Source organism: Callorhinchus milii, unplaced genomic scaffold, assembly GCF_018977255.1.
Source record: "Callorhinchus milii isolate IMCB2004 unplaced genomic scaffold, IMCB_Cmil_1.0 Scaffold20, whole genome shotgun sequence".
NCBI lineage: Eukaryota > Metazoa > Chordata > Chondrichthyes > Chimaeriformes > Callorhinchidae > Callorhinchus > Callorhinchus milii.
Genome location: NW_024704761.1, coordinates 8,691,857 through 8,715,347, shown reverse-complemented (window position 1 = coordinate 8,715,347; position 23,491 = coordinate 8,691,857). Strand labels below are relative to the sequence as shown.

Here is a 23,491-nt window from a genome sequence, read left to right as displayed (position 1 = left end):
CTTCACACAAAGGGGCTGTTTATCTAACTGGAATCGTAAAATCTCATCATGTGGATCCATAAATTCATGTAGATTGTAGCTAATCTGCATTTTATATTTCACAATCCAAATTGTGGCCTTAACTGTTGAAATGCAATCATCCATTAGCTAAGTCAAACATTATTCTTTTAAAATATACAAGTGGATTCACAAACATTTTGGAAGCAAATAACCTGAGAAGGTGTCTGTATAATGGGATATTTTATTGTACCTGTATAATTTTATGACGAGGTTTTGTCATTCTGTCTACACAGGATTCCAGCTAGTTGACTGGATTTTTATATTGCTTCATTCTGTAAAATACGAATGTTTAAAAACAGTCGATTATTAAGCAGTTGGTTCATTATAAAACCAATGTTGGTTCATGTTTAAAGATCGATGTTTTATCACTATTAGCAGGACATCAAAGCAATATCAATAATGGAAGTGATATGATTGTATTTGTTTTAAGGTGATGATTTATTTCCCCTATAATGCCTTGTTTCCCTTTCCTCCTTAGCTACTCTTAATGAAGTGTCCTCTTACAATTTAAATTTATGTAGTTTCATTCACATCAGGAGGATGTCTCAAAATGGTTGACAATGCTGGATGGGATGGGACAATGAGAGGAACTGGGAGAGACTTTGTTCCGTATGCTGACTTAGATGACTGATCTTTGACCGATTCACTGACTGATGGACTGACTCGCTGACTGATGGAGCCACTGACTGACTCACTGTATGCATGTGCCTGCATATGTGTTTGAATTTTATTATAACTACAATATATTTATCACAACCAATCGCAATGTCATTGACACACCACCTTCAAAGGCAGGCACAATCAGACCAAGTGTTTAAGTCAGTGCTTTCTACATTCCATTAACTAAAATGTATGCCCGGAACCAGGAACTCTGAAACACACAACATGTATTAGTAATTGACCTAATCGAGGAACTTTACTCCTGTGCCTTATTTCTTCCATTATGGTACACAATTACTGTAAAGTGGGCAATTCATCCAAGCCATGCAATTACAGCCAAGGCCTCGTCTTTGTCTAAAGTATATAACTATTGTAAAAATCACAATCCATCTGCTATATACAATTGGAAACAAGGCCTTTCTCCATCTGAGGACCGAGCTTACAATTATTGTGTGTAACAGACTGCTTCTTTCAATATGTACAGTTACTGTTGAGCTAGATGCAGTCTTTCAGTCATGTCTGCTCCCACTATGAGCAGCAACAGAGAAAAATAAGGAACTTATACTTTTATAGCACCTTGTAAGTGAAACATAAATAACAGTAATTCCTGTCAAGGGAAATGACTGTTGTTTGTAGGCAAATGCAGTAGCCATGAGATAAATAACTGACTAATCTGGAGGCCGGGACACTGAAAAAAAACTCTTCTTTTTAAATAGTGCCATAAACTCTTTGTCTTCCAATCAAGTACAGACAGACCTCGGTTTAATGTCTCATCCAAATAACAGCAGCCCTGTGACGGCTTGGACATTGAGCTGATGTCTTGAAGTAGTAATAATCCTTGCCTTTATATAGCGCCATTCATGCTGAGAGGATGTCTCAAGTGCTTCACAGAATTTACAGTACAGTGACTGTGTATTTTGTAGTTGAAGTGAGGCTTGAGCTCACATTCTTTTATCCCAGAGACGAGCGCTATCAAGTGAGCCAAGCTGGAACATTGCAATGTAGCCAATTTCACAGAAAGCCGTGTATTTCGGACGTGTACAGGTTTATTGGAATAATGAAGTAGTTCCTGCTGTTGTAGACTGCCAAAGTTAATTAACACTGTTCCTGGTGACTACACACTGGAGTTCTAGGGGAACTGGAAATTGCGTGAGGTGACAACAGTTGAGTTCAATTACGCAGGTTTTAATACTCTCATAATGGTGCTGTGATGTCCAACTAGATTCAGTCACAGGGAAGGGAAATGTCTGAATAAATAGTTGCAATGAACATGATGTGTAGTTTTGTACCATACTACTGCCTATAATGCCAATGAGCTCCCTTTGACTTACTCATCTTATTCACTCATGTAGTATATGGAGTCCTGTAGCTCAGTGGTTAGAGCACTCTCCTCGCTAGTGAGAAACCTGGGTTCGATTCCCAGCAGGGCGAAACCTTGGGCAAGTTTCCTTACTCCACACGCCTCTGTTTACCAGCAGTGAGTAGGAACCTGGTGTTAGTCGATTGGCGGATCACTTTTCCGAGGGTAATAATTCCTTCAAAAAAAAAAAAATTGGTCATTTCAATCCATGACTGTTTGTGGGACGCTGCTGCGCGCAATTGGCTGCTGCGTTTTGCTCACAAAGTCAATTCACTTTACAGTATATTCTGCGAAGCGTTTTGAGACGTCTCGAAGATGTGATACGGCACTATATCAAATGCAAGGATTATTATATCATTGAGACTCCTATGTATGCAATGAGAGGTTGTTATACCAGAACCTTGCTTAACTTTTAAATTTACCCAAAGAGCACAGAGAAGATTTTTGACATGAAGAATAGCATAGCACACAGTATGTTTCAAAAATATTTAAATGGAAAGGGGGTGGGGTGGGTGGCAATTTATATAACCTTCATTAAAAAAGGATAAGAAGAAAAAGATAATCCAGGAGGAAAACAACAAACTGGAAGAAGACATCGCAAAGGGTATTGATAGAAAAATAACAATAATAATCCTTGCATTTGATTTAGCACCTTGTCACGTCATTGAGATGTCTCAAAGTGCTTCACGGAATATATTGCAAAGTGAATTGACTGTATATTTTGTCGGTGAATAGTTTTATACAAAGCATGGAAAACAAGTAAGGCCCCTGAGAGATGGAGGAAAGGAATGTAATGGGTGGATGTTTTTTAATATAGTTTCACCATGTTTTATGTGGTGGCTTGTCCTTATCGTACAGTATTTTGGTAGATTTAGAGATGGAGATCAGTGAAAAGTGGTGATTTAAAAACTGGAGTGCTTGAATATTTATGACAAGAGACCCAGATGGAATGTATCCAAGACTACTTAAAGAAATAAGAGCAGACGTGAATGGAGCAGTAGCTGAATTTGGTTTGCAATTCATTATACCTAGAGGGGAATATCAAAAGACTCCAAATGGCAAGTGATATTCCAATTTGATGAAAGGTCAAAGATCCTTAACCCTGTGAATTACAGACTTATTGACAACCTCCATAGGAAAATTATATTGTAGCTTATTGTAAAAGAAGTGGTTTTAATGCATTTAACAGAAGGCAACTCCTGTATTCTAGTCCAAGAAAGGTTAATGAAAAGCTAGTCATGCGAGGAAATTTATTGGAATGCCTCATCTCAGTAGTTGAATGCTGGCAATGTAAAACAGCCAAGCTGCCTGCATTTCACAAGGTGCCCAGAAGGGCACCTCTCAAGAGCATTCAATGAATTCTCTTTCAACAAAGAAGTTAATTGGATAATAAATTGTCGAACTGCTACAAACAATGATATGGCTGTAATTCTGATTAGACAACCATATCGAGCATCGTGTTGGGATCTTTCTTGTTCACAACATTCAAAAGCCAGGCAAAGGTATTCAGTTTGGCATGTTACATTTGGGAAAGTGTAATGTTTTGAGGAAAAGGGTTCCATTCATAGAGATTTGCAGAGGATTAATAATATATGAAGGTCAGAAAACCATGGAATGAGAAATGCTCTTTCAATGAGAGATGCACAGTCTAACTGGTACTGGAATCTATACAGCTCATTTAGTAACTCCTGCCAGGAACAGCGTCACACAACCTGGGGGATTTCTGCTCCGACACAATCTTCTTCTTGTGACTGTTGTTCCAGCAGATCAATGCAGCACATTAGATATCCCTGCACATTAGACCCCCAGCAACTCCCGGTAACTATGAACTATCGGTGGTCCAGCCTTCAGCCTTTCTGCCCCCATCCTTTGGAACTCCATTCCATAGTCCCTTCGCCTTTCTCACTCTCTTGCCTCCTTCAAGGCACGTCTTAAGACTCTACTCTTCGGCCCCGCCTTCAGCCACCCTCCCTCATCCCAACCACCCTCCTCGAGTCCAATTCCTGACATCCTCCCGACGTGAAAGGCACTATCCAAATGCAATTTGGTATTAGATTGTGTTTTATCATTGACTAATTTGAAGCGTGTTTGAAATGTGACTATGAAAAGGGCGAATCCATCAACTCTGATAACTCTGTTACTTTATCAAGAGATGGTAGAATTTTTGATTTAGAGCGGCATCATATCAACAGCAGCTCCAAATCCTATGAAATGATATTGTATTCTCTTCAAGAACAGCAGTGCTCATGCTATTTTGTTGGCTGTTAAAAACAATTTCCATATTTTCTACTGCTTCTAATGTTGATTAGGAATAAACCCAGCATGGAATATACTGTATCATGAAACCTCTGTTCAGCATCTTCCCACAGATTCATATCAATGATCAGGTTAAACTCTGACAATTTGATTCACCCATTTTATCACCATCACAAAGTCCCACAGTACATGATATGGATAAACATTAAAGCGTTTCAATTTGCATCTTGGCTGAACAATCCAGTATTTAGTGAAGGGCCCTATTGCAAATCATCTTGTGGTGTATCAAGAAACTGGCAGTTTCTGTGAGTAGATGCAGGATTAACCATTTACATAAATATACTAAAATCACCATTTTAAAAAAAATCTAATTGAAAATGCTTTAAAATAAAAATGTGTGCCGTTGCAGCAATACAAAGGGACATTTCCATGTTGGGTGGAATAGGTATCCGGAACTCTCATCTGTTGCTCTTAAGCATGGTGATGGGTTTCCAACTGATCAAAAAAGAATTCATGTTTTACCTTATTATGCTTCCTTTCAGTTAAGGTGTTTTTGAGGTCATTTTATTTTGTGCAGGGACAGAAGGCTATACACTTGTAAGAGTTTTGAATATTCTGTCCACACAGATTCCACATTGAGCGTCATCAGTAAACAGTGTGTAAATTTACATCCAGGTTTTTTTTTAAATGCAGGTTCATTTTTTTCCGAAAATTAATTTGCTGGATTATTGTCAAGTGCCAATTAATGTTGGATAATAAATTGAGGTTGTAGATAAATTTGTAATTAATCCATCTATTGCCACTGCAATTTCTTTATTAAAATTTTAAAAGAACAGTTGACCGTGTTTGATAAACAACATAACCACCAATTCAATAAGACAAAGTAAATTTCCTCCAGCATCCATGCAGATAGGTCCATGAACACTCCACTCTAAACACACAAGCATGCATTAATATGATGGTTTAACAGATGGTCAAGGATTTTTCAATGAAATGCTTAGCTATCAGCTACGAAATTAAATAACTTCTGATTTAAATAAAAATAATTAGACAGTATTTCATAAATTACTCCACTGAAGGACACTGAAACAAATTGATGTGACCTTCACTACATGTTAATGAAATAAAACAGTGCAACCATACAGGCAAATGCTCTCTTCCTTCCTCACCCCCTACCCACCCCGGGTTCCCATTCAGCTGTGTGAAGCACTTTGAGACATCCTCACAATCCAGGCTGATACTCCAGTGCAGTGCTGGAAGAGTATTACATTGTCAGAGGTGCCATCCCTTGGATGATATTATAAAACAAGCTCCCGTCTGCTTGTTTATGTGGATGTTAAAGATCCCATAGCACTGTTCAAAATGAGTATAAGTTTCTCCCAGGGCACTGGCCAATAATCTCCGAGATAACATTCACTTCAAAGCTATGTGGGACATTGCTGTGTGCAAATTGGCAGCCTCATGCACATGAAAAATATACAGTTGCTACACTTTACAGTAAATCCTGTTATGGAAGGCGCTACACCAAAAATTAGGATTATTTTGTTATTATTATTATTGAACCCTGTGAAGTGCTTTGAGATGCCTCGTTGATGTGATAAGGTACTATATCAAATGCAAAGATTATTATTTTTATCCTCCCACGTGAAAGGCACCCTATCAAGGTAAAGTTCATATAAATGATAGATTTGACCACAGAATTCTCAATGTGGTGAAATATATTCGAGCATGGAGAAAAACTTTGATTTTTATAGTGCTTTATCACCTCAAAATGTCTGTCAATTTGCATATTTTGTGGCCGATGTAATAACATCAATCCTTGAATCATTTCTGAGTGCTTCACAGGTAATTGCTGTCCAGGGCAGTGGCTGTACAGTATTTGCTGGCATCCAGTGTGCCAGCAATCCCAGTTATGAAGTAAATGCCCAATTAATCTAGAGGAAGTTTGGCTCAGACACTAGGAGAAACTCCCTTCTTTTTAAATAGTTCCATGGGATCTTTAGAGCCTGTTCAGTGGTTCCTTGGTTTAATATCTCACCTGGAAGGCAGTAATGTACAGAATCCTCTTAGACGAGGAACTCAAGCTCCAACATGGGCATGTGAACCCATTATTACTTCCAGCCTCAAATCAAGAGAGCTGAACCCAAGCTAACAGACATCGTTAGAACAGAATCTTACAAAGATGCCATTCTAGGGGCCTAAATGCTACAGAGTCAGTGGGACTACATTCCTCCTTTGCTTTTGGAAAACCAAAATCAAATCCAACTTAGAAGGAACGCTCTTGTTCTGTTAACGGAAGCTTAAGACTTGTGCAAGAGGTTTTCTTCAGTCAGCTGGGAGCCTGAACTTTGGTAAACCCATTACCATGCTTAAGAGTATCTAAATCAGACTGAGAGTGCAACACGTGTATTTTAATATCCCAACTCCCACCTCAGGTCCAAAAATCCCTGACTGTGCAGCGCCCTGGGACATCTTTCTGACGTGAAGGGAGCTATACAAATGTAATTTGTTGTTGTTGTTAACTACACATGGAAAACTTGAGCAAAGTTTGCATTGAAAATAATCCTTGTGTTTTTTTTTCTGTTTCCTCTGACTGCCGACAATAATTGAAGTGGATGAGAGCCAGATGGACCTCTGATCCCTGCTACGCTTACTACGGCGTTGATGGCACAGATTGCTCCTTCCTCACGTATCTCAGTGAAGTGGAGTGGTTTTGCCCCCCATTACCAGGGAGGAACCGTACTGCTTTCCTCACCAGGACTGAGCCCAGAGTGCAGGTACGTTGAGAGATTTTCCATCATTGAAAGATTACTTGTTCCAACAGATTGGATGTAGCCAAGATATCTGCTTCCTCAAACCTTGATCATGGCAGAGAATTCTCTTTGTGGTGAGGTAGGAGTTGTGCAGAAAATATTTCACTGTATTTGCTGCATATGTTGCAAACAGTACATGGGGAAAGTTGTTGTCACTCATTATTGTAGGATATCATTGCTTTCGATATCTAAACACCTGAATCTCATCTTATTTCATGAGTTACAAATAAGAATAAGAATAAATAATCCTTGCATTTGATATAGTGCCTTATCATGTCGTCAAGACGTCTCAAAGTGCTTCAAAGGAAACACTGTAAAGTGAATTGACTGTATATTTTGTGGGCGAAATGCAGCAGTGTCCCACAAACAGTCGTGGATTGAAGTGACCGATGTATTATCTTTTTGAAGGAATTATTACCCCCAGAAAAGCGATCCGCCAATCAACTAACAACCGGGTTCCTACTTACTGCTGGGCATGTGGAGTAAGGAAATTTGCTCAGCATTTCGCCTTACAGGGAATCAAACCCAGGTCTCTCGTTTGTGAGGAAATTGCTCTAACCACTGAGCTACAGGACAAACATGTGTTACCTTTTTCTCTCCTCGTTGTTTTCATTGGAGTCTTTTTACATTGCACCCTTATGATGGGAGTCGAGCCGTACAATTCATTAGGCTCCGCTGCAGCTCAGAACCGTATGCTAAACCACTGCAGATCCTCTGGAACTCGCTCTTGGTATCTTTCGTACTTCCAGCGAGTGCCTCATTATAAAATCATCAGCACTGAAATCATGAGCCACCACTTCAGACCAGAGTTCCCATCACTTGTGAAGCAGAATGGCATCATGTAGAAAGGATAGTGACAGGTACAGGTTAATCTTTTATGTAGAAGCAAGTCACCAGCCAATTCTCCTTTGTTAAACCATCTGGTGGGTCCAGAAATGGCAAGGATAAATACGTGATGGGGGCAGCAAGGCAATTTGGCACAAATGTCCCTGATATTCTTGGCATCACTATCACCCTTGGCTATTGCAGTCAACGTGTTCATCCTCAACAGATGCACAGATGGATACAAGGGCACAGTTGATCACACACAATATATTTTTGCTGCAACATTGCAGATGTCTTTCTGTTGTTGCTGTGCAGATTTTGGGAGGCTGGTACGAAGGCTGCCCTGAGCAATGCCATGTTGATTTGAGAAATAACTGTACTTTGTTGACTAATTGTCTCTCCCTATTGTGGTGCGCGTGTGTGTGTGTGTGTGTGTGTGTTGGTGGGGGGCTGTCACAGTGACCTGAAAGATGACTGTAGCAGAGCTCATGAGAACTGTGGTTGCTGCTAATAGCATCTGCAGGGCATAAGTGGTCTGAACGAACATTCCAAATCCTTCTAATTCAGCACAGAGGCATAAAGCACTTGTCTAATAAATATAAATCGCAGGCAATTGTGCTTTGTCAGGCCAATCTATAATACTAACTCAGCATCTGTAAATCCTGAGAGACGTCTCTCTTACCTCGATCCAAACATTCCAGCGCACCGATACTTGGTTGATAGTGTTAAATCCGCAGGATATTTCCAAATAGCAGCCATCTATACCTCATACAAGATTCCCATCGCTCAGAAAGTATAAACAAAGTATTGATTTGAGTAATCAATAGCCTTTCCGTTGACTCCTTTATGACTTAGTTCTTGCTGAATCAGTTGATTTCAGCCAAGTAGCAAGAGGTGGACTCTGGGTCACTTAGAGAGATGAAAGTAGCCAGAGTAGCCATGAGCAATGCCATGTTGATTTGAGAAATAACTGTACTGTGTTGACTAATTGTCTCTCCCTATTGTGGTGCGAGTGTGTGTGTGTGTGTGTGTGTGTTGGTGGGGGGCTGTCACAGTGACCTGACCATTCAGCCCCTCAAGCCCATTCTGCCATTCTATAAGATCACGGCTGATCTGTACCTCAAGTCCAATTGCTGGCCCTTGCCCCATATCCTTTAATACCCTGACCTAACAAATATCTGTCCTCCAGTCTTGAAGATGTGAATGGATCCAGCATCCACATCTTTTTGGGGGTGAGAATTCCAGATTTCCATTACTCTTTGGGTGAAATACACCACTCTTTACTGTAGAGTTTTAGCCCTAATTTTACTTTAAGAGACTGGGTACCTGCTTACCATATTTTTATTTGGTTCTTTTTGGTGCCTAGGAGATGATGGATATCAGTGTTGAGCATTGGAACACTTTTTTCATTTAAGATCCACACACTGTTAGTACTAAATACTCCTCAAGTTAGCTATAATGCACAATAAAGTCCCTTCCACTCTACTGGTAATTAACCCCATACTCTGATGAGCAATAGCAAATGCATCAATGTAACACTGCCATTTTCACACAAGCCTTTGTTATGGTGTTGCTAAAAAAAAATTGCCCATTTTGTGTGAGTGAATCTGAATTATGGGGATTCTGGTCTTTTAATTGCATCTGGGTTGAAACAGATTAATTTCAGATTCTTCGGGTTGGTAAAGTCACTGACCTTGCCATCTTATAGTTATCATGATAAAATCCTATTGTAAGTTAAGGCTATCATCTCCCCCCGTCGCCTCTCTCCTCTTCTCTTGCTCTGCTTCCGTATCCGTCCTTGTAAAACGCTCCGAGACTTTATGCCATGCACCACATAAATGCAAATTGTTGTTGATAAGTTTAACAGAGAGTGAATTGGCATTCAGGCTGTTCGGTTTGCTTGTGCAGATAGTGTATAAGAATTCTGACTCATCCAAGATGCAATTACAGACTCCAGGGAAAATCTACTTAAAATATTGTTGGAGTTTGCTGCGTATATCACAAAATCACATTGCAATGATGTGCTTTCCCCCACTCCTTATGTTATTATTGGAAAATAGGAAATATACACAGCTCTTTTATCTGCGTCGCCTCAACAGCAATCGTGTCACACATAGCTCTGAACTACCAGGATTTTGACCCGACAGTGCTAATATAGCAGGGATTTTTTTTCAGGGAGTTTGTGAGGAATAGTTGACATCCCAATTTTTTGGATATAAGGTTAAACCCATGGAAACATGAGGGGGAAGAAGGTAGATAGCCTTGAATAATTCAATAATAACATATCAATGTTTACATGGCATCTGGCGTGTCTGATAAATAGGCTGAAAGTAATTAGTCACACAGAGGGCGGTGGGGGGGGTGGGGGTGGGGGGGGGTGTAATAGCAGCTGTCACAGGAAAGGGACAGATTCTGGACATCAGATAAAAGCTTATCCTCAGAAGCGAGTGATTGTATCAGAAACAGTATTAGCCTAGTTCAAATTGTTATAGAGAATGAGTCAATTTGCAGTGGTGGGTAGGTTTTCTGTCCACTTCCTTACTGTAAATTATTTTTGGCCACTTCCCATCCTACTAAGGATCCTGGATAAAGGATGAAATGATGCATCATCGACCTTCGCTTTCTCTATAGGGTTCACTCTTCCCCTGCCTGATTATTAGTACAATAATTCACATTGGAAAGAAAGGTGTTTGCAAAGTTTGTGGAGATTCAGAGATTGCTTAAAAAGGTGGGGTTGCGATTTTTTTTTGTAGATTAAGAACAAAAGAGAATTAAATTCAAGGGTGTGCTTCTCTGTTTAAATATGAAAATGCGATCAAAATATTTAAGATCCTTGAGACATCGTAAAAGGTTCTATTTAAAGTTTTATTGTCAATCGTATTTTATTGCTGTTTCTAGAATGGAGTGTTCCCAGAAATGCAAGGTGTGTATATAGAATTTGTATGGCTTGTAATTTTCCTCTATTTAACTTAATAGGTGTCTAGGTGTCCTCTCAAAATGTTCTAAACAGGAGAATATAATGTGAGCAAGAAAGTATTACAATGGAGAAAGTATTAAGTAGAAAGTAGAAAGGAATTCTCCTCCACTGGAGCTCAGCTTTTCTCCGATGGAATGTATCATCCTCCCGACGTGAAAGGCGCTCTATAAATGTAATTTTGTTGTTGTTGTTGTTGTATCAATGAAGTATTTATTCATCGTGTCAATTCAGGTTTTGATTTCTGCTTGTCTTCATCTCCAAAATTGAATTTCCGATGATTTCATTCATGTGATCTATGCTGATGATTTAAATAATTGAAGTGTAATAGTCTTAATACTTTCATTAATACACAATTCATGTCATTTGAGTCGAAAGTAATTTTTCGCAAAATGACAAATGTATAACATTAAGCAGCTTGCAGTTCTATGGCCTTTTGCCATCTGTTTATTGGGAACACATATGTTGCTGTTACCCTTCGTCGATCAGATTTGCAAATAATGGAAGCCGAAAAAGGCTCCTTTCCATACAAACAGGGGATTGTGAAGAATCGATCAATGTGTCATAAAAAAAACTCACACATGTACAATTGAAGCGGAGCTGATTTAAACCACTTTGTTTTAACAGCTCACTCAAAGCACGTCCTTTGCCAAATGTTTGAAAGCTTCTGCGGTGATAAATTAAATGCGAATCACAGTAACAATTCCTCTCACAAAGCTGTCATTGGTAACATCATTCAACAAGTGAAGCAAGAAAAGCTATGCCATAAGCAGCTGCTGATTCTTCCTCCTGAAAATGTTCAGGGATTTTGATTGCAAAATATCTGATTCAGTATAATGGTTCAGTATTTTGAAATCTAATATACACAGTAAAATCATTTACCTTTAACTTGGAGAATAATAATAATAATCTTTGCGTTTGATGTAGTGCCTTATCACGTCTTCGAGACGTCTCAAAGTGCTTCACAGAATACACTGTAAAGTGTAGTGACTGTATTTTGTGGCCGAAATGCGGCAGACCAATGCGAACAGCAGTGTCCCAAAAACAGTCATGGATTGAGTGACCAATTTATTATTATTATTATAATATATTTTTAAGGAGATAACTTTTAATCTGTTTCAAATGTTCAGAACGCAACTGTGCGAACAGCAGGTAGTTGTAGGGGAAAATTTGTTGGATGTAGATTTACTCTGCATAGAGTATTAGAGCGATGGGAGAGAGCAAAAGGGAAAATAAAACCTTTCTTCAAAATGGTTCAATTATCCAATTGATTGACAGACATCGACTGCCTTTAATTTTTAATCATGGCTCTGTATCTCTATCTAGCAACATGGAATAGTTACACATAATCTTATTTTAAATGGTGACGTACATAATTAGCATTTACGCCACCAAAATGCAGGTGACTCAGCGCAACTTTACACTTCCCATCGTGTAAACTGTTGAGACATTACTGTTTACATATGCTACACTCATGAACTAATTCACAACCCTTGTTCTTCAATTACCTTTATTGACAGAAGGAGGTGAGGGTGTTTCACTGTGCACAGCTTCCTTAGGTTTCTGAGATAAGAATGTCTGACTGACATAACCTGTTAATAATTAATGCTATTCAATGTGAGCTCTTAGCATTGCATTTACACTTTGGAAAGAATCTTCATCGCATGAATGAAGTCTGAAAAAAAATCCGTCACTAAAATGAAGTTGGATGTTATTTTAAAACGCAAGCTGTCTTTGTGTTTTGAGATTGCTAGATATTTGAAAGTTCCATTACAAACCGCCGCACTCCTTCCTCTACCTTATAACCATTGAAATGAGTTAGTAAAATAAATCTACACCAGGAACAACCATTCAAAAATTGTTGGAGTTAACGTTTGGAACTGATATCAGAGTTCCAGTGACGCCTATCCCTAGTGAGAGTCTGAGAAATATTAGTTCTGTTGGAAAAATGTAAATGTTTTCTATTCCTCTGAGGAGAGGCAGCACGCAAGTCTTGAAACAATCCACCCTAAGATTCCAAAAAAATCCTTACAACAACTTGCATTTATATAGTGTCTTTCACACGGGTCAAATCACAGAGTTCCGAGCAGTCACAGTGGCTCGATGCCAAGCCGAAACGACGGGTGACCGAAAACACCTTACATTTGGTATAACACCTTTCACATAAAAAGGATGTCTCAAAGCAATTCACAGGATATACTGTAAAGTGCCGTGACTGTGTGTTTTGTGGGCGAACATGGCAGCCAATGTGCGTGCAGAAATGTTCCACAAACAGCCATGAAATGAATGACCAAATTTATTTGGGGGATTGTTGGCCCCGACACTGGGAGAAGTTCTTTTTGAATAGTGCCATTGAATCTTTAACCTGAATAAGCAAATTTGATTTAATGTCTCATCCGAAAGTCAGAACTCTGGCAATTCTGCATTCCCTAAGTCTAGACGATGTGAGCTCAAAGTCCCAATGTGGGGCTTGAACCCCCAACCTTCTGACTCCGAGGCAAGAGTGCTACCAACTGATCCAGACTGATATCAAGGAGAAGAAATGGTTTAAATAGAAGATGTCCACTCCAGCCTCTTATTTAGGCTACTTGACAGTATTACACATCAGTGTTTGATACAGTAATTCCACGCCATGTATTGGGGTAATTCAATAACACTTTGATGTGTGACAGCAAAACTAATATAGAAAAAAAAACAGTTGGATTGACATGATGTAATGTCTGTCAAAGCATCATAAAAAATGTTCTTTTTTACTTGTATTATGCCAGCTAACAGTTGAACACCATGGCAAAGATTTTGATGGATTTACTGATGTAATTGCTAACATCAGAACATTTGCAGAGTATGCCAAGAACCTGATACATTCGGACATGTAAATCTAATAAAATAACTGGGTCTGCTTCTAACAATGTCACGTATGTCGGGTTGGTGTCAGCCTGGCTCAGTTGGTAGCGCTCTCGACTTTGAATCAGAAGGCTACTGGTTCAAACCGCACAGCAGGACTTTGAACTCGTATTATCTAGGTTGACATTGCAGTGCAGTTCTGGGGGAGTGCTTCATTGTCCCAGGTGCTCTCCTTCAGAATAGACATTAAACCATGGTCCTGCTTGCCTGTTCAGGTGGATGTTAAAGATCCCAAGCACTATTCGGAAAAGAAAATAGAGTTTGTCAGGGTGTCCTGGGCAACAAACCCTCAGATAAGATGGATCATTGGCTTGATGATTGTTTGGAGAATATTGTAGGCAAATGTGTGCAGATTGGCTGCCACATTTGCCTACAAAGTACACAGTCGGTATCAGAGTGCATCACTTCAACAACAACTTGCATTTATATAGAAGGGGTAGCATCCCTGAGCGCGTCTGCACAAATGGAACAACTGGACTGGGGAGAGCCCACCGTAGAATTAAGATGGCCAAGTATACAAAAACATTAGGAAGAAGATTTTAATACAAACAAACACATTAACTACGTTCACAAAGAACAATTGATGGGTGATTGATGGATTTTTAATAATGAGTATAATATACCATAATTACAACCGCATATAGTTAAGCCTCTATGTAATGACCACCTTTGACACTAACATACCACGTTGCGTTTCTGGGCAGATAATCTCCAGAAAGTTCACTCTGACTCTTTAGTTTAATGTGTGGACTCCTGATACTATGCACATGTGTTTTCTCCATTAACTGATCTCTGAGAACGGACCCACTGCACTAAGCACATTGGACATGTCTCAGGCAATCATACCCACATTCTAATCCATTAAGTGATCTGCAAGGAAGATTTACATTACAATGAGCGCATTTTTTAATGAGACAAGATGTATCACAATTTGATCAAATGGATTTTTAATGGAAACAAGAAGTTCTAAAGCCAAATAGTTTGTTGTATTTAAGACTGATTCATGAGTGAGTCATCTTTTGAACATTGTCAGTTACAATCTTCTACATGAGACGTTAAAGAGGGTGCCTTTCCACTGGTGTTCAAGAAGACTCTGTAAAAATTCTGTAATACTATTCAAAAAGAGGAGGGAGTTTCTCCCACTGTCCAAGTCATCAACTCTCCATTCCAGATTAACTGGCCATTTTCTTCATTGCTATTTGTGGGAACTTGTTGGTGCAAACTGTCGTTGAAGCAAATAGCATCAATATATTAATAATTATAATCCTTGCATTTGATATAGCGCCTTATCAGGTCTTCGAGCCATCTCAAAGCATTCCACAGAATATACTGAATTGACTGTATATTTTGTGGGCGAAATGCGTCAGCCAAGGGCACACAGCAGTGTCCCACAAACAGTCGTGGATTGAATGACAATTTTTTTAAAAAAGGAATTATTACCCCCTGAAAAGCAGTCCCCCAGTCGACTACCGACCAGCTTCCTACTTCCTGCTAGGTAAACAGACGTGTGGAGTAAGAAAACTTGCCCAACGTTTTGCCCTGCCGGGAATCGAACCCAGGTCTCTCGCTTGCTCTAATCACTGAGCTACAGGACTCCACATCTAAGTGTAAACTTGACGTGTCGATGAGGGAGAAAGGAAAGAGGACGAAAAGAAAAAGGACCAGTTGGGCCAATGGCCTATTCCAATGCCTTATCATTCTACGTAACTCTGTATAAACAGCTGATACAGCTTCCGACCAAATCAGTCACAACAAGTGACAGTAATTACCGACGAAATGCATTGAGACATTTTGACCTGACAACGTGCTGCAAAAATGCAAGTGCTTCCTTAAATATTTTATTTGATTGTTTGAAGAATTTTAATTGAATTTTTTTTGCATGAAATCTATTTAAATTAAACCCTCGGCCTCTGGGGGTAACTTTTCTAATTCAATCAATCCTTTTCAGTGAAAAGTGTGAGAAATATATTATAACTGTTCCGGTGAAAAATGCTTTAGAATTTCAGAGATATTTATAGGAATGGAACGTTTACTTTCTCCCTGGAGGGATGCATCCTCTTAGCTAATTCCGAAAAGTACTAGGTGCAGGTTGGCAAGAGCCAAGGCTTGGGGACCCCAGAGGTTATGTTAGGTACTTCTGGAGTCTAACCACGTTGGAAACATTTCAAAGCGTTTCACAGTGTTCTCTGTGAAGTGCAGTGATGTGCATTTGTAGGTGAACTTGGCAGCCAATTTGAGCATAGCATAACAAAACAGCTATGAGGTGATTTATTTTACCTGAAATATTGTTGGCCAGGACCCTGGGAGAAACTCTCCTCTCGTCCCAAGTAGCCCATGGGATCCTTAATGTTAACATGAACAGGCGGACGGCACCTTGGATAATGTGGTGTTCCCCTCAGCATTGCATTTAAGTGACAGTCTAACCTATCAGCTCAAAGATCGGACCTGGAATTTAAACCCACTGTACATTTTTTAAAATCTTAAATGTCTCTATTTCTACTATGACACAATACAAAATGACATTTGTATTCCGTCTTTCGTGTTGGGAGGACATCCCAAGGCGCTGGACAGTGTAATATTAAATGATTCATTAATTAAATAAAATCAAATAAACAAATAAGAATTTTGTCACTCAATCCATGACTGTTTGAGGGACACTGCTGTGCGCAGTTGGCTGCTGGATATTGCCCACAAAATACCTAAATACCTATTAGTCCTTGAACCTGGAATGCTGGGTTTGTATTGAGTCACAAGATCATAAATGAAAATTGGATCAAGAAGACCCTTTAGCCCATTTGATCTCATCATCCCCGAATACCCACCCATCACAAACAACAACTTGCATTTATATAACTGAGCTTATAATTTATATAAACTTTCGCCCACAAATATACAGTCAATTCACTTTACAGTATATTCTATGAAGCACTTTGAGACGTCTCAACGATATGATAAGGTGCTATATCAAATGCAAGGATTATTATTAGTAAATATTCCACTAAAACCATAGCCATAAATGGTTACACTATATTACACAGTGCACTATTGAGCATTGTGTTAAAATTTGCTTCTCCAATACTGTAAATGGCAGGGTTTTTTTTTCCCTTGGTGTTGTGTGTGGCTATTCTTTCTCTATATAACCAATCAAATAGTTAATGATTATCTATATAAACCCATCAAATCGTGAGTTGTACTATTTGAACGTAATGAAAATGATGCATTATCAATTTTTATGATTACCTTGTAAATCTGGGATCACTGCAGTTGGAAGGTGTTGGAAATTGCATGCTTCAATTTGAAATAAAAGAACTTGCAGGCGATATCAATACCGCTGTAGGAAACTATTAAAATCAAAGTTTATGGAAACCCATAAATTTTGTGTTTTGAAAATAAATTGGAAAATGATACCACTTTTTCTTGCAAACATTTAAAGAGCTTTGGGCTGATATGTAAAATGTGCCAATCATATCTAGGTCTGAGTAACCTCCATTAGAGCCACGATAATCTTGAACCTCAATGAATGTCCCAGGCTGGGCTGGGGTCAAGCCAGAAACCCACAAACAGCAATTCCATTGGGTTTCGTCTGCTCAGCCAAGCTCATCAAATGCAAACGTGGAAGGACCTGATACAGGTACAATTCTCTCTTTGCCAGTGCCAGTGCAGCTTTGAACACTGTCTGCAGGAAACACGTCTCCCAATATGCATTGTTTGATGGTAATAGGCTAATTTGTTGGTGATTGGCGGAGAGGAAGGAATGTTTGCACTCATTCGCTCAACTACATGCATTCATTGTCACTCATTCAGTCAGGAGTGAGTCCACTTCCCTTATCTGGACTGAATGAACTTTGCAAATTATCCGTGGGACACCCAATCACCGAAGTCAACTTCCTTCGAGAAAGCCTTTAACATTCTGGTAACTGAATCCTAGATGTTTCTCGAATTCTACATTATTTGCTTCGTCCCCATCTTTGTGAAGCGCTCTGAAGTGTTATCCTGCCTGAAGGACGCTATATAAATGCAAGTTGTTGTTGTTGCGGCTTATCACCCTCTCATTGTCAGAACCAAATCCAGTATTGCGCTTTCTCTTGTTAGTTTCTCACACCCTGCTTTAGAAATGAATCCAATTTGAACCCTAATGTATAAGGCTGTTGATTTGACACATAAAACACCACTGAATCCACACTAAATTTGCAGTATGAACAAAATATTGGAAGCAATGTGATTTTCATCAAATTCACCACTTGCTTTGCACTCGCTTGTGGTCCTCCACTACTCAACGTATAATTGCTGATGCTATCCCTCTGGTGTGAGGAACATAGCAAGTGTACAAATCTCCTTTGGACTTTCTTATATCCTCTGATTACTGTCTGATCTGATGGTATTGTTCTTGGTATTAGGAGTGTAGAGGCATTATGGCTCCTTGTCAGGATATAAGAGCTGCCACAATCCATTGCGATTAATTATATCACAATGAAAAAAGGTTCTTGGCAATTGACTCCCCCTGGGCTTTATGGATTCTCTTTCTTTGAAACAGCGGAGTTCATGCTACAAATACTTGGGATTTGGAATTTGAAACATGGAGCTGTAGACTCAAAGTGCTTTATTTTATTTTTGACCTGAGCAGTTTAGCTCGACACTGGAGTAGATCTGTGTACAGAATTGACCTACAGCTGTGAGTGGATGAGACATATCCCAGTCCCATTTTTAAGTGCATTTGTTCATTAGAGAGAATCTGCAGAAAGCTAATTTTGGTGTGACTCACTCATTGGGGTCTAATTTGCATGTTAGGTTAACCTTGTGCAAATAGACGTGTGCTGAGGGAATATCAGTAACCCTTAATTATGTGATTAACAATCAGTGAAAATGTTATGTAATCACCTTGTGATCCTTTTCATTGATTATTAATTACACAATTATGGAATCTAAAATGACCTCCTGTATTTGCATGTGGTTAGCCCAAGTTGAGTTCCATTTCTTGTTACAGAGCATAAAAGAGGGTTATATAGATTAACAGGGTGACACCTGTAAAGTTATAAATGTCCATAACATGCATGATCCCATTACAATTCAGTAGTAGGTTCCCTTCCCTTTAATTCTACAAATTCACTAAAATGTTGATTTCAATGATACCATTGACAGTAACGGGAATTGTCAAGTTTTTGCTCAGGATGTAAAGTGAACAAAGCAAATGTCAAATCTTGAGTTGATCTTTGCAAGTCTTAGTTTAACGTAATTGGGATGTCCTCCTGACGCGAAAGGCGCTATCCAAATGTAATTTTGTTGTTGTTGGTCTTTCATTAGCGTATGCTTTGGAGCACATAGGGATTTGGTCTCTTCAAATAGGATTACTCCGACGATAGGTTAATGTCCATTCATCCAAATTAAAGTGGCCACTGGTGTCCTTGAAGATCTGACTTTGATCTCTCTCTTTCACAGCAGCAGGCAGTCTTTCGGGCTGACTTCACACCTCTTCTTGAGCTCATGGGCAGCGGAAAGGAATCATTGATATTCATGAAAAAGCGAATCCGGAGATTGTCAATGCATTGGATTTTGGCCTCCCGAAAACTCAATCAGAAGCTGAAGATGAACAAGAGTCAGAGGAAGAAGGTGAGTTTGTAGAGGGCCATGTACCTGATTCATATCCAGCCTTCTAATTCCAATTGTGCACCTACTCCCACCAAATGGGATTTGATTTGCGATGCTTCTTATCAGGACTTCTTGGTGAGCAATATAATTAGAATTCCTGTGGGGAATTTACCTGTGGATCAGGTCACCTGGGAGTGGAATTCCCGAGGTTCAGCATGTCAATCATACGGTTAGCGTAAGGAGTTCCCAAATGCGTGACTCAGATTTCTTTTGAAGAAAGCTCATTGAAAAATAACACAAATTAAAGCCCGCTGTATTAAATTTTGAGCCGAGTTTAACCACAGCCTGAGAAAGATAGCTATACCGTACATATATTACCAAATTATTTGAAGTGAACAAATTATTATTGTATTTTTTTCTTGAGGGATTATTACCAGGAGTGTGGAGTAAGTCTTTTTTCATCCTTTATATCTCTTTCTGCTTCTTCTTCTTTGACTTTACTTTCAATTCTCAGCCCAGATCTTAAGGGCTGAGTTGATTGAGGTATTTAAAATAATGAGAGGACTCGAAAGGTTAGAGGTTGGATAGCTCCTCCCTTTGCTACAGGGATCCATTAGAAGGGGGTTTCATCTTAAAATGAGATGGTTAGAATTGAGGTTAAGAGGTATTTTCTCACACATAGGTTTGCGAAGGCGTAGAATGCTCTGCCCCAAAAAAGCTGTAAAGGTGCAATCATTGCAAGGTGTGCAATGTAGAGGTGAAGAAGTGGAGTCCTGTAGCTCAGTGGTTAGAGCGCTCGCCTCGCAAGCAAGAGACCTAGGTTCGATTCCCGGCAGGGCGAAACCTTAGGCAAGTTTCCTTACTCGACACACCTGGTAATAATCCGTCAAGAAAAAAACAATAATAATTTGGTCAATTCAATCCATGACTGTTTGTGGGACGCTGCTGTACGCAATTGGCTACCGCGTTTCGCCCACAAATATACGGTCAATTCACTTTACAGTATATTCTGTGAAGCGCTTTGAGACGTCTAGAAGACGTGAAACAACAACAACAAGATTACATTTGTATAGCGCCTTTCACGTCGGGAGGACGTCCCAAGGTGCTGGACAGAGTACAGCATTTCTGACCTGATCTGGCGTCAGGGCGGGAGAAGCGAGGGCATGGTCAAAGAGGAGGTTTTTGAGGTGGGACTTGAAGGAGACTAAGGAGGGGGCGAGGCCGAGTGACTGGGGGATGGAATTCCAGAGGTTGGGGGCAGAGTGGCTGAAGGCTCTCCCGCCAATGGTGGTGCGTGTGGGTCGGGGGACGTGGAGCAGCCAGAGCCGGCTGAGCAGAGGGAACGGGTGGGTTGGTAGCGGGTTAGGAGTTAGAATGGGGTGAGGCCGTGGAGGATTTTTTATGTGAGGACCAGGATCTTGAACTGGATCCTCTGAAGGATAGGGAGCCAATGGAATTGGGCGAGAATGGGGGAGATGGGGTCACGGAGTTTGGTGCGGTAGAGGACACAGGCTGCAGAGTTCTGGATTATCTGGAGCCTGTGGAGGGAGGAAAAAAAAGAAAAGCGCTATATCAAATGCAAGGATTATTATTACTATTATCAATAGGAATATTTAAAAGAGAAATAGATACTTAGGCAGTGGAGATACTAAGGGGTATGGCAAAAATTCATCAGGCTTAAAAGATCTGCTAAAATCTAAACTTGTGGGACAAGGCTCCATGAGCTGAATACCTTATTGTTTTGTTGCTGTTTTCCAATTATAATGAGGTGTTTTCATTATGTCTGCAGTTTTGTCATCTCCTCACCCAGTTTCACTTTGGAAAAGGTTAATCCGCTATTTCTCATCTTCAGTTTGACACCATATTATTCAGTAGCGAATAAAGCCCACTTCATGACTGTGTTTTTAAAGGAACTGCCACGTTTTTGCAAAAAAATAATCTAAAATTCCAAAAGGGCTAATTTAACAGTAGCATTGGGTACGGAGTCGGTAATCTTGCTACAAATCATTTTGAATAGTTCTGAGATTGTCTATTAGATCTACATGGTAGCTGTTGAAAACCATTAGCCCTTTTTATATGAAGGTGTCAAATAACAACAGGCACGCTAGTATAACTCGTCTGTCACTCGATTTGGTTTCTGGACGAGCCCATACATCATGCATTTATCTAGTGATCGCACAGTTAGGATTATTCATTTTGCTCAGCAAAATTAGGTGGTCACAGAAACAAAGCACTGGACTAGGCAACAAATAGATGTTCCCACATGGATGAAGTCAGCCTAGTGATGATTGAACACATTTATCTTTAAAGAGCTCATGTGATGGCAGAGAAGTATCTGACTCCAGGGATCAACATTACACTTTGGTACATCCTGTATAATGTGCCTTCAAGTGAGCAGTCTGTTCTTTGTGAATGTAAGATACAAAAATCTATAAAAATTATGTACATAACGTTTGGGTAGAGTTTGAACAATCCTACAGTGCTGTTTCTAATCTCTGAGGACAAATTGTATAACTATTACCTGGTTTGGAGCTGAATTGCCAGCGTTTCTGCTTTTTCTGGTGAGATGTGCACTCTTGGTGTGGAGACATTTCTTAATTTGTTTTAAGAAAACTGTAGATGAGTCCAATCACAGTAGAGGTGAATGGTAAACATTTATCTTTATTCATCCTGCTAGAACATTCAGGTCGTGCAGATAGATGTGTTTGTGTGCCTAGGCTCGCTTTCGCAAAGGTTGGCATTAAATCCTGTCTAAACACTTCAAAATCAATTGCTGTAATACATCACGCAGCACTGCTTAAAGCAGTACAGTGCACAATCATTTGATTCTTGATATTGGCCAATGCTGTACATTTTTGGCATCTGTTGATTCAATGTAGAAACTATGAAAGGATTCAATAAGGCAAACATTAATAGGTTGTTTTCACTTGTTGAGAAACCAGTAATATAAGATAATTCAGTTCTCCAGAGACGTCTAGAAGACGTAAAGACGTGATAACTCTGTGCTGCAAACCGTTGATCTCTATTAGATCAAAGAAGGAAGTCATAATGAATATGAGAACTGATTGATGCTCAATTCTGTTTTTTTAACGGAAGGATGTAAGATTTTAAATGGGACTGAGAAAGTAAACCAAGAACTATGCTATCAGATGCACAAATCTTATATAAATTATAAGCTCAGTTATGTAAATGCAAGTTGTTGTTGTTTGTGATGGGTGGGTATTCTGGGATGATGAGATCAAATGGGCCAAAGGGTCTTCTTGATCCAATTTTCATTTATGATCTTGTGACTCAATACAAACCCAGCATTCCAGGTTCAAGGACTAACAGGTATTTATGTCAGAACCTTGCAGTCTCATTGATGTTGGCCATTCTGTCTTTCTGTATAGATTCTGGTTCACTTGGGTTTCTTGACTGAGGAAGCGGGGGATGTTTTCAGCCCTGTTGTGTCAAAGGGTGGTCCGCTGGGTGAATTGGTTCAATGGGCTGATATCCTGGCCACTCTCTACGTGCTGGGTCACAGCCTGAAGATCTCTTCCAGTTTAAGGGAAGTGCAAAGGTACTGCATGCATCCATCATTTTACCACTGATTGTTCCATGTCTTTATATCAGCACATTTGTGCATAGATAGGCTGGGCGAAACCATCTAATCAGTACGGTATGATCTTAACGTTTGCTAGTAATTTTTAAGGTTTGAAATTGTCAGTCACTCGGTGTATTAACTGAAAATATGCAAAATACAAGCCAATAATACTTAACTTCTGTGCAAATTTACCCCAAACCCTGAACTACTATCAATATGGGTGGGCACTCTTCAGTGTAGGTACTTATTATGATATTATGATAAAGACTGTAGATACTTAAATTGAAGGCCTTTCATTATCCAACCAGATGCACTAATGATACCTCTTCTGCATTCACGCATCAGGAGATACTGTAATATTTAGAGAATTTGCATAAACTCAATAATACATTCAACTTGAAGCAAATGGCAGCTTAAAACCTATATAGTTTACACCTTACCCAATTAAGCTTTCAAGTATTTAATACAGT

The 23,491-nt window shown here is 39.5% G+C and overlaps 1 protein-coding gene across 1 annotated transcript in view; it reads left to right on the top strand.

The window, feature by feature from the left end:
* Positions 1–23,491, top strand: part of LOC103175452 (alpha-1,6-mannosylglycoprotein 6-beta-N-acetylglucosaminyltransferase B) — a 231,129-nt gene that overhangs the window by 130,430 nt on the left and 77,208 nt on the right. The window contains exons 6-8 of the mRNA XM_042342522.1: positions 6,949–7,113; positions 19,289–19,459; positions 22,828–22,997. Coding sequence (XP_042198456.1) covers positions 6,949–7,113; positions 19,289–19,459; positions 22,828–22,997 — 506 coding nt within the window. The remainder of the gene's footprint in view (positions 1–6,948; positions 7,114–19,288; positions 19,460–22,827; positions 22,998–23,491) is intronic.